Here is a 12823-nt window from a genome sequence, read left to right as displayed (position 1 = left end):
ACACACACACAGGCAAGAAAAGAGATGCAGGACAGTGTTCAATACATTTATTGAAAAGACTGCAATCTATTAGAAAATGCATGAGCTGCAATGATTAGGATGATGAGGAATAACAAAATCAGGATTGCGAAAATCAGAAATGTGAACATAAACAACCCCAACATATTGTCATAACATGAATATACAATTCCTACCTAAAATCCTAATCTCTAGCCCCTTAGCGAGAGCAAGGCGATGTAAGCCAAACCTGCCCGTACAGTGTCCATGAGGAGCACACCCCACCCCGTTACCTTGGTACGAGGTTGGGCCACCAGTCTCCAGATCAGGATCCGCAGAGACACAAAGGCTGAGGTTGGCCCGAAAACCGGCAGGCAACATAGATGGGAATTCTGGCTGGAACCCCCTCTAATGCCCTTTGTCCTACAAGGTGTTTTTATAGGGGACATGGTCCTGTTCATGCACAGAAGACGGACATGGGTATGTACCTAAGCACTGGACTGTTTACGCAGGCTTGGGGGCGGCAATCCAAAATATTATTCTGTCTGCCTCGCGTTCCGTTCCTGTGATTTAGAGGAAAAGAACATGATGCAAAGTATGTCATCCATAGCACTGATAGTTACGCTTTTGCAGAATAGCAGCTGATATTGGAATTAAAACAATATCACTAAAAGTTTTAAGAAATTAATATGAATGAAACAACAGAGCATAATAAGTGGGTAAAAGGGCACAGACTGCAAGCCGAGACTAAGATATCACTGTGCCTAAAGACTAACTAAAATGGACCCACGGCACTGCACAATGCAAAATTTCAAGAAATGTTGTGAATTTCACCAGCTTAATTGATTGGAAATTCAACCCACATGTAGTAGCAGGCAACAATAATTTCACAGATGTCAACAACACATCCATCATGCACGTCCCCATCACAGCAGGTAGTGGTTTGACATAAAGAGACCGCTGATGAGTCCTGCAGACAGGTACAGGCAGAGCAGCAGACCTAGGAGCCCCTGTAGAGTGCTGCTTGCTGAGGGGAGTCCGGTGACCTCCGACTGCTTCATTTCAGAGATGACTGTTTCAAATAATGTAACATAAATGCTTGATGTGATTTCTTCTTCTTCGCAGGCGCAATGTTCGTCAGACCAGTGTAAGTGCAAACCCACTGATGGAGTGCTTCAACCAAGGAGGTGAGAGCCGGACTGAGACACCCTTTAAGTCACCAGCCACTAATCCGAGGGAGGAGGGGCTAGGCAATACACACCATGTGCACACTGGCACCATGCTAACTCTGGCACCATGCACATACTCTACACAGACCCACTGATGGAGTGCTTCAAACAAGGAGGTGAGGGCCGGACTGAGGCACCCCTGACGTCACCACCCACTGAATCAAGGGAGGAGGGGCTGGGTAGTACACACCATGTACACATTGGCACCTGGCACACTCTGGCACAATGCACACACTGTACACAGACCCACTGATGGAGTGCTTCAAACAAGAAGGTGACGGCCAGACTGAGGCACCCATGACGTCCCCACCCACTGATCCAAGGGAGGGGGGGCTGGGGAGTACACACCTTCCACACTGACAGAATGTTCAACCATTAAAGAAGCGCAGTTCCCAAACATCCTGACACATCCACATTGCAGTGTGGCATATTCCAGATGACATTTTATGGTGTTACTATCCCTAAAACCCTTGGTGTTGGGAAGTCTGTTTGTGCGTTGGCTAAAATTAAGCATTGTGCAAATGTTTACAAGAGAGTGGTTCATTTTTTTATTAATGAATCTTATTATAACATGCTAGCAAAGTTTTAAAGCTTACGTCTAACAAAACACATGCTGTAAAAAGAGCAGCTTAATATCCACGTAAATACAGAAAACATTACACAAGTGGCTACTTTTCTTTCTAGATAGTTAACTGTTTTAATTCACGGATAAAGCTTATAAATGTACATCCTAATGTCCTGATAGGGGAACTTATAATGTTAACTGCGGATTATTATGAGATGATCTGAGTATTTCCCATCCAATTTAGGGTGGAACGTCTTCTGTATTCCTCCAAGTGAGACATTCCGATAATAATTGTCAAAGTCGTACAGCACCACCAAGGCTCTGCTGTTACTGCTTCATTCTACGAACACAAGACAAACGTCACTTGAACCTCCAGCCAGGAGCACACCTTTAAATGACATGTGTCCCTGTGTGGGTTTGTGCTCTGAGAAGTGAAAGCTTGTGTGACACAGTTTAAGTGATCAGTCTTTAATCCGTGAGCACAAACACACACACACCCAGACACACATGCAGACACACACACACACAATAAGGTGTGTACACACATTGAAAAACAATAAATAAAACAGTAAATAGAATGGCAACAGACAACACATCATTCCACAGTCCATAATCTATACACAGGCAGATCAAACATACCCAAAAACAACAGACTGTGTGGCTGAAACAGAGAAATGCTGGTGAGTGACAAAAGCTTTCAGTTAGATTAATCACACAAGCGACAACTGCCTTTCTGGATACCCCCGGGACACCTTTCTGACCGCTAAGGATGTAGCGAAGTCAGCAGCCTACCTTTGTCTGCTCCTTCACATGCACACCTGCAGAATGACTAGTGTTAAAAATAAATTGGAACTTTCAGCACTTGCTGTCATCTGAGGATGATCCTTTCTCTTACTCGGTTAGGCTATAAGGAGGTCCAGACACCTTAGCTTTTAAACTCCTATTGCCCATTGATTTAAAACCTCCAACCCTGTATCAGAAGTTTCTTTTCTTTCCATTCACAATTTCTGCACAAGAGCACCTCCATCCTTATTTGCTTCTCTACTTAAGTCTTCCACTCGGTTCCTAGAGATTCTGGCCCTCATTCTGACCTTGGCGGGCGGCGGAGGCCGCCCGCCAAAGTCCCGCCGTCAGGTTACCGTTCCGCGGTCGAAAGACCACGGCGGTAATTCTGACTTTCCCGCTGGGCTGGCGGGCGGTCGCCTTCAGGCCGCCCGCCAGCCCAGCGGGAAAGAGGCTTCCACGATGAAGCCGGCTCGGAATCGAGCCGGCGGAGTGGAAGCTGTGCGACGGGTGCAGTAGCACCCGTCGCGTATTTCACTGTCTGCGCAGCAGACAGTGAAATACATTTAGGGGCCCTCTTACGGGGGCCCCTGCAATGCCCATGCCAGTGGCATGGGCACTGCAGGGGCCCCCAGGGGCCCCGCGACCCCCCCTACCGCCATCCGGATCCCGGCGGTCGGACCGCCGGGATCTGGATGGCGGTAGGGGGGGTCGGAATCCCCTCGGCGGCGCAGCAAGCTGCGCCGCCTTGGAGGATTCAATGGGGCGGCGGTACACTGGCGGGAGCCCGCCAGTGTTGCCGGTCCGACCGCGGCTTTACTGCCGCGGTCGGAATCCCCATTGGAGCACCGCCGGCCTGTCAGCGGTGCTCCCGCGGTCCTCCGCCCTGGCGGTCTTTGACCGCCAGGGTCAGAATGACCGCCTCTGTGGCTTAAAAGTGTAGTTTATTTTTTGAGAATATTATAAAATTACTACCCCTACAGTCTTTTTTCAGAGGAGAGCTCAGAACTTTCCTGAAAACTTGTTACCAAAGCATTTCATACAATAGAATTGGCTTTCTCGTACAAACTAAACCCTTGTTTCTTCCTGTAAGATGATCATGCATGAAAAAGATTCACAAATTAAGACTGATTTTCAAAAAGTTTAACTTCCCAGTTTATTTTTTCTCAAATTGTCTATCTTGTCAGTAAAGGATAATCAATACCTAGAAGATACTCTATGTAAAAATTTCTGAAACTCAGATAAACATATTCTTCTGTGTACACTCTTACTCTTTCAAACACTTCCAAACTACCACCCCACACATTATTGCCAATACATTTGATTATATTTTTCTCAGTTTTTCCTTATAAAACACACGTCCATGGCTATCAGATTTTGGGTGCTGATCATACAATATAAGGCTTTCCCCGTTTCTTTTCAGTTGCTCCCCTGGTAATGTAAGGGAAGGTCAAATGTGCAAATATCCCTGTTCACAGGCTCTTCCTGGACTAGCCTCAGACATCTTCTCCAGAATGAATTGGTAGAGTAAGATTGTTTATTCGCCCAACCTTTCAAGGATCTTGGTTTTCCTAAATGTGTATTTTTATCTTCAGCCTAGTGATGTGGTCACTCTACTTCTTTTAATGTTTTTTATGTGTCTCTCCACAAAAAAATTGTTTTACAAAAAGAAGAGAACAAGTCCAAATCCAATACACCCCAGTACATTTCAATTCTTTCTAACCCACACTCACTCCAATCCACCCACTCTACTCCAATCCACCCCAGCCCAACCCAGTTCAGTCCCCTCCACCCCACACCAATCCATCCAGCCTGCCCTAATCCAATCCACCCCATTCCAACTCACCCCACTCTACTCCAACCCACCCCACTCTAATCCAATACACCCCACCCCAATCTAAAGCACCCCACCCCAATACAATCCATCCCACTGTACCCCACCACACCGAATCCAATACACCCCACTACATTTCAATCCACTCCAACCAACACTCACTCCAATCCACCCACTCTACTCCAATCCACCCCAGTTTATCCCAGTTCAGTCCACTCCACCCCACCCCAATCTATCCAGCCTGCCCTAATCCAATCCGCCCCATTCCAACTCACCCCACTCTACTCCAATCCACCCCACTCTACTGCAATCCACCCCACTACATTTCAATCCACTCCAATCCACACTCACTCCAATCCACCCACTCTACTCCAACCCACCCCACTCTAATCCAATACATCCCACCCCAGTGACATGGGGTTCTAGCCATTAACGCACAATGAAACTCAACCACTACCCACGGTGGGGATATTCAGAGTTTTTTTTTTTATTTCACAGAGACACCCATGAAGGAGGTGAGGATTTCAGGTGTAACTTGTCCTCCTCTGACTCTCTGCATGGTATTTCTGTTGTCCTTCTCGGCGCCCTTTGCTTCGGCTCCCTGGATAGGTCAACGCCACCGAACCCCCCAGCCCTACCCCCTTTGCATGCTTGTTGATCTTTTCTGTATAGTTTAGCAGCTGTGTGGCAACGGCTTGGACTGGACGAGCTGAAGCTGATGCAAACCCAACTTTAGCAACAAGCACTGGCAAAACCAGTAGGTCTAGTGTTGGTTGTCATGGTTTGGCTTTTCAATACCTGTTGTTTCATGGTTTTTGTAAAACGTTATTGTTCAAAAAGCGTCCGGGCCCTCTCCTTTACTAAATAAAATGGCACAAAGAAAAATGGTTTGGTGTCAAAAAGCACCTATTGCCATGGTAGTCCCTGTCAAAGAAGGGAACTACTTTGTGTCTGGATGCGCCTTGCGTGAAAGAGCAAAATGGTGTCATTCACAGTGAAGTTGGCCAATGACAGAAGTGGGCTGACCCACTCCCTCCATGCAGTATGCTTCACTGGGTGAAAGAATAATGTGAATGGCACAACAACAGACTAATGGATGAAGTTGGCTTAATTAGAACGCGAAAAAACGTAATGTCAGACCTAAAAAATAGGTGATGGTGTTCCCTTTGAGGCGTGTGTGGCTATAGATACCTGTGACCTTCTGGGCACCTCAGTTCTGGCCACGATGGGCAATCTGCAGGATTCATTTACAGCAACTTGGAAATCTCGGCTTTGATAGTGACACCAAGTTTTTCTTGGCCACTTCTGTAGTCCCATCCTCATACAGCGCCTCGAGTCCACATCGCTAGACTTAGAAGGCATTCCTTTTCCTCCACGTTTGTCTCTTCGGATCCCACGCCAGTCTCAGTGAGAATCCCGAACAACCATCAGGTCTCCAGAAAATGCAACAAACAGGACATGGGTCCGCCTCGGCCTCTTATTTTAGACACTTCCTCAGGGCTGAGACCAGAGAGCCCAAAGGGAGGCAGCTGTTGACAATGTTAAATTAGATTAAATATTTGACGAAAACCTTTTCAACTGTGTGTGAACGGGTATCCCCGATTACCCCTTCGGGAATGGCTGCAGCTGACGTATCGGATGATTCCGATACGTCATGTCCGCGTTCCCACGTTGCCGTGGGAATGCTTCCAGACGGAGGCTGGCGTCCCGGCGTTGCCGCGGTAACCCGGGAGGGTTTCCGGCCCGGGGGAGTGAAGAGGTGGGGTGCATCTAGCATACGGGAGAAGGAGCCAGAAGGAGAGGAGACCAGAGGAGAGGACGGAGAGAACGAAGGAGGAGAAACCGGAGAGGAGACCAATGGAAACAGCCAGACGGGAGATCCCGGAAGGACGGACCACACACACGACGAGGTGCTGGAACCAGTCAGCGTTGTCGAAGATTATCCACAGACGGACCACCCCAGCGCCAGCCACGACCCTGGAGGGTCATGGCTTACTAAGGTACGGTCTTTTTGGACCAACAGAGGGAGCACCACAGTAAAGGGGACTGGGGAAGGGAACTAAGGAAGGGTGAGGGGTGGATTGGGAGGGGATTGGAGGGCACAGGGACGAACACGTGTGAGTCACCTATCAGTGCACTAAAAAAAAGTTAGTCACTTTGTACCCACAACTCTTCACTGGCACAACCCCACCCTTTGTTGCCTCTTCCCCGTTCTGTCATAGTTCAAAGAGAGAAACATACCTAGCTTCCCACTTACCGTCGCGTTTATTTCCTTTTGTTTTCGGTACCCCAACACTGGAACCACACGAGAGACCGCCAGAGCATCAACCTAAAGAGAACAAAGAAAGAAGGAGGAAAACACCATTAAGAGGAAGAAAAGGCAACACCTTGAGACTAAAACCAGAACTCCGTAAACATCAACATCGAAATATTTTTTAAATAAACCACTTACCCGAGCACCACAATTTCTCTCCATTGCCTTTATATTGTTCGTCCTGTCACAGTGGTGTCAGAAGTGGGATTTTTAGGAGCCAACCCCGACAACCGAACAGTATATACAATGAGTGAAAGCCCGTCTTTAGAGGATATGATCAAACAACTGGCGGAAGGCCAACGACATTTGCAGTTGGTATGGGAGGCACACCAACGAGAAGCGAAAGAGGACAGGGAAGCCTTACAGTCGGCCTTGAAAAGCCAAGCGACAATACTAGCAAACAACCAATTGGTACACGAAACAGCCATGAAGAAACTAACCGAGACCATTGCCGCTAGCAAGGTCCACCCCAATGTCCCCAGTTCAGTGTTGCAGAAATATCAAGAGGGGGAAGACCCGGAGTCTTTCTTCACTAACTTTGAAAGAGTGGCTTCTTCAGCTCAATGGCCTGAAGAAAGATGGGGACAATACGTCGCACCTTTACTTACCGGTCTCTTACAAGCCGCCTATCAAGCCGCGAACCCCGGGGGAACCACACCATACAAAGATATAAAGACCAGCATCTTAGAACGGGTTGGACATGATACAGAATACTACCGGGTCAAATTCCAAAAAGTCAAATGGGGACCAAATGAGGACCCCCGTACCTTTTATTTTCGTGTAAAAGATTTGGCGTTGAAATGGTTGGGTCCTATCGGGAATAGCAGCGAGGAGGTTATACAAACGATTGTACTCGAACAATACTTAGACGCCTTACCTCCTTCTACAAAAAACTGGATACGGCAACATCCAAAGGTAGATACTGACATGGCGATCGATTTAGCCTGTGCATATCATCGCTCTACAGACGTAAGGGGTATACAACCCAGACCCAACATAAAATCTGTTGTGCCCAATCCCAAAACCCCCCCGAGAGTTCTCCTCGAAGATCCAGTTCCCCGTAGACTATCAGAAGGTCCTCCCGTACAGGGGCCCCAATGTTACAACGGTGGGGAGTGGGGACACATAGCCCGTATGTGTCCGCGGAAACATGAGGGTAGTGAGCCGATGGAGATAGGAGTGACCAGGCGACGCGTACTCTGTACCGGAAGAGGTGACATTAAGTTCAAACAGACCTTGAAAATCAATGGACGATCTGTATGTGCTCTAGTTGACTCGGGGTGCAGCCAATCCGTGGTTAGGGAAGACGTAATATGCCCGGTAGATAGGGAAACAAGGCAGTGGGTCAATATTTGCTGTATTCACGGAGACAAAGAACAATACCCATTAAAAGTACTTAAAATAGAGTGGGGAGACTACAGAGATTTCCTTCCTATGGGGATAATGTCTCAACTGATTGAGGAATGTATCGTTGGGACCGATTATAACCATTTCCAAGAGCTCCTGGATCAGGTTAGGAATCCCAAGATGTCACAGGACTGGTGGGGTGAGGCTCCTTTTGCTGACAGTACTATTGAATGCCCTTTAACCCGTAGAAAACTATCACGTCGAGAAAAACGAGAGGAGAGAGTGCATTTCCGGAGTTATAATGGGCCGGAATAAGCCCAAAGACTTGTAGCAGAAACACATGAAGCACCTGTCAGTTTTCATCAACAACAGAGAGAAGATCCCTCCCTCGCTCAGGCCCGGAGATCCGCAAAAACAGAAGAAACTGAGGAGGTGGGTCCTTTCTTCCTAATTAAAAGAAACCTCTTATATAGGGTGACCACTACTCGTGCGGGGAGCGTAAACAACAACTAATAGTACCAGAACATTATAGGGATCACGTCCTGACCCTGGCTCGTAATCAACCAGGGGGGGGGCATTTTGGGAGGGAAAAAAACGAAGAGTATCTCCTCAGGCGGTTTTATTGGCCAGGTGTTTTTGCACACATAAGAAAATATTGTTCACAGTGTCCCAGGTGTCAGCTTACGGAGCCGGGTAGGCCTAAAAAAGCACCGCTTGTACCCCTCCCCATTATAGACATCCCATTTAGCAGGATAGGGATGGATCTGATTGGTCCCGTAGTACCTTCTTCTAAAGGTCACTCGTATATATCACTGCGTCCACTTCTCTTTCAAGAAAAACACCGAACACCACCGTATCCCTCTACCGCCTCACCGCCGCTGGGGAAAAGTCACCAACGACCAACTAACCAGCACACTCGCCAAAAACCCACCACCCGAACCCACCGACCCGAGCACCGCCACCATCAACCTCCATCAATGGATCCTCAATTGCGCCAACGCCTTAGCCCCACTCAAGAAACCCACCGCAAACCAAGAAAAGAAAAAACCAGCATGGTTCACAGCCGAACTGACCACCTCCAAACGCACCTGCCAGAAACTCAAGAAGAAATGGATCCTCGAGTGCACACCCGACAACCTTGCCACCCTCAAGGACGCCAACCGTGAACACCACCAACGGATCCGACTCGCCAAGCGCGCCCACTTCACAGAACGCCTCAATAACAACGCCCACGACTGCAAAGAACTCTTCTGCATCGTGAAGGAACTCTCCAACCCTAACGCCAACGTCAACGACGTCCCTCCCTCCCAGAAACTCTGCGACGATCTCTCCACCTTCTTCCACCAGAAAATCGCAGCCATCCACGACAGCTTCAACACCGCACCTCCGCCAGACCCCACCCCCGACGACTCCTCCCACGCCTGCCGCCTCACCACCTGGACCCAAGTAGACGACGCCGAAACCCTAACAACCATGAATTCTATCCACTCAGGCTCTCCCACGGACCCGTGCCCACATCACGTATTCAACAAAGCCGACGCCACCATCGCCCCCAAACTCCGCAAGATCATCAACCTCTCCTTCAACTCCGCCACCTTCCCAGACAGCTGGAAGCACGCAGAAATCCAACCCCTCCTCAAGAAACCCAAGGCTGACCCCAACGATCTCAAAACTTCCGACCGATCTCTCTCCTCCCTTTTCCAGCGAAAGTCATCGAGAAGATCGTCAACGCACAGCTCGCCCACTTCCTAGAAGTCAACTCCATCCTAGACCCCTCACAATCTGGATTCAGACGAAACCACAGCACTGAGACCGCACTCCTCGCCGCCACAGATGACATCAGACAACAAATGGACAACGGCGAAACCTCAGCCCTCATCCTCCTCGACCTATCTGCAGCTTTCGACACAGTCTGCCACCGCACCCTGCTAACCCGTCTCCACGAAGCCGGCATCCAAGACAAAGCCCTCAACTGGATCTCATCCTTCCTCTCCGACAGAACCCAGAGAGTCCGACTCTCACCCTTCCGCTCCAAAGCCACCAACCTCATCTGCGCGTCCCCCAAGGATCCTCTCTTAGCCCAACGTTGTTCAACGTATACATGGCCCCCCTCGCACGACTGGCCCGTCAACACAACCTCAGCATCATCTCCTACGCCGACGACACCCAACTCGTCCTCTCCCTGACCAAAGATCCGCTCACCGCCAAAACCAACCTCCACGAGGGACTAAAATCCATCGCCGAGTGGATGAACAACAGCCGCCTGAAGTTCAACTCCGACAAGACGGAAGTCCTCATCCTCGGACGCACCCCCTCGGCCTGAAACGACTCCTGGTGGCCCACCGCCCTCGGACCCCCACCCACCCCAGCCAGCCACGCACGAAACCTCGGCGTCATCCTCGACTCTGCTCTCACCATGTCCAAACAGATCAACGCCGTCTCCTCTTCTTGTTTCAACACCCTCTGCATGCTCCGCAGGATCTTCAAGTGGATTCCAACAGGAACCAGGAAGACGGTGACTCAAGCCCTCGTCAGTAGCAGACTTGACTACGGCAACGCACTCTACACAGGCATCCCAACGAAAGACATCAAACGACTCCAACGCATCCAGAACGCATCCGCCCGCCTGATCCTCGACATACCCCGCCGATGTCACATCTCCCCCCACCTGAAGGACCTCCACTGGCTCCCTGTGGAAAAAAGGATCACCTTCAAACTCCTCATCCACGCACACAAGGCACTCCACAACACCGGACCCACCTACCTGAACACCAGACTCAACTTCTACGTCCCCACACGTCAACTCCGCTCGGCCAACCTCGCCCTCGCCATCGTCCCCCGAATCCAGCGCAAGACCTCTGGCGGCAATTCCTTCTCCTTCCTCGCCGCCAAGAACTGGAACTCTCTCCCCACCTCACTACGCCAGACCCAGGACCTCCTCACCTTCAGGAGACTCCTCAAGACATGGCTCTTCGAACGCTAGCAGCACCCCCCCGCGCCTCGAAACCCTGTCGGGTATATAGCGCGCTTTATAAATTCTTGATTGATTGATTGATTGATTGATTGTTATTGTTGATTATGCCACCCGATACCCCGAGGCTATTCCCCTGACAAGTATGACTACAAAAACAGTTGCCCAAGCAATGATAACTGTCTTCACTCGAATCGGGTTTCCCCACGAAATACTCACCGACCAGGGGACCCCCTTTATGTCGACTCTCATGAAACAAGTTTGTAAGACATTAGGTATTTCCCAAATCAAAACCTCTGTTTATCATCCACAGACGGATGGATTGGTGGAACGTTACAACCGGACCATCAAAACCCTACTGAGGAAAATAGTGCAGGATTCAGGGAGAGACTGGGATCAGAAATTACCGTTAGTGTTATACACTATCCGAACACATGAACAGGCCTCGACAGGACATAGCCCATTCGAGTTAGTGTTCGGACGGCAACCCCGTTCCCTTCTGGACATGGCCATCGAAACATGGGAGGAAGACGCGGGGGAAGGAGGAAGGCCATTGTTGGAATATGCCCACAACTTGAGGACACACTTACAAGGGTTATGGGAAGAGGTACTAGAAAATATGGAACAGGCCCAAAAGACCCAAAAGCGTTATTATGACAAAGGGAGTAAGTTGAGGGTTTTCCAACCAGAAGACCAGGTACTAATAATGCGTCCCACATCAGAACAAAAACTCCTCGCGAGATGGCAAGGTCCATATCGGATAATCCGAGCAGTCTCTCCTGTTACTTACCTTATTGAAATATCGGCCAATCCTAAAAAGACCAAATTTATCATGTGAACCTCTTAAAGAAATGGGAGGTACCCGAGAACCCTGACAATACAGTAGAAATGGGTCGGTTTCTATGTCCAAGTAAAGAATTAAATATTGAGTTCTACCCCACAGGACAAAACGATGGGGAAAGGTTACCCCCGGTAAATGGAGCCTTGACGAATCTAGAAAAGGGGCAGGTATACCGCTTATTGAAGCACTTTCAACATTTGTTTTCAGAGGCACCCGGTAAAACCACCTTGATCTACCATAGAATACGAACGACCCCAGGTAAAATTATTAGATTACGACCATACCGTATTCCGGAGGCAAGGAAACAAATCATAGAGGACGAGATACAGAAAATGTTAGCTCTAGGAGTAGTGGAACCTTCTACTAGTCCCTGGTGCTCCCCAGTAGTCCTAGTACCAAAACCTGACGGAACTGTTAGATTCTGTATCGACTTCCGAAAACTCAATGAAAATTCGATGTTTGACACATATCCAATTCCTAGAGTAGACGACATCCTAGAAAAGCTAGGAAAAGCTAAATATATGTCCACGATAGACTTAACTAAGGGGTATTGGCAAATTCCCTTGGCCCCTGATGATAAAGAAAAAACGGCTTTCTCTACCCAGTCCGGGCTTTATCATTTTACAGTGTTACCTTTTGGACTACATGGAGCACCGGCTACCTTCCAAAGGTTAATGGATAGGCTACTAAAACCATTCCATACTTTCTCAGCAGCATATTTAGACGATGTAGTCATTTTTAGTGAGACCTGGGGGGATCATCTAGATCATTTACAACAGATATTCCACACTCTAACAAAAGCGGGTTTAACAGCCAACCCCAAGAAATGCGTTATAGGAAAACCCGACATCTCATACCTAGGATACAAAATCAGTCAGGGTACCCTACAACCCCAAACCAAGAAAGTGGACGCCATACTAAATGCCCCTACCCCTAAAACCA

The 12823-nt window shown here is 48.7% G+C and overlaps 1 protein-coding gene across 1 annotated transcript in view; it reads left to right on the top strand.

Moving 5' to 3' along the window:
* Positions 1-12823, top strand: part of LOC138258830 (semaphorin-3A-like) — a 248405-nt gene that overhangs the window by 208512 nt on the left and 27070 nt on the right. Inside the window, exon 15 of the mRNA XM_069206102.1 lies at positions 1123-1184. Coding sequence (XP_069062203.1) covers positions 1123-1184 — 62 coding nt within the window. The remainder of the gene's footprint in view (positions 1-1122; positions 1185-12823) is intronic.

This window comes from Pleurodeles waltl, chromosome 9 (assembly GCF_031143425.1).
Source record: "Pleurodeles waltl isolate 20211129_DDA chromosome 9, aPleWal1.hap1.20221129, whole genome shotgun sequence".
Taxonomy (NCBI): domain Eukaryota; kingdom Metazoa; phylum Chordata; class Amphibia; order Caudata; family Salamandridae; genus Pleurodeles; species Pleurodeles waltl.
This window is presented reverse-complemented; position numbering and strand designations above follow the sequence as displayed.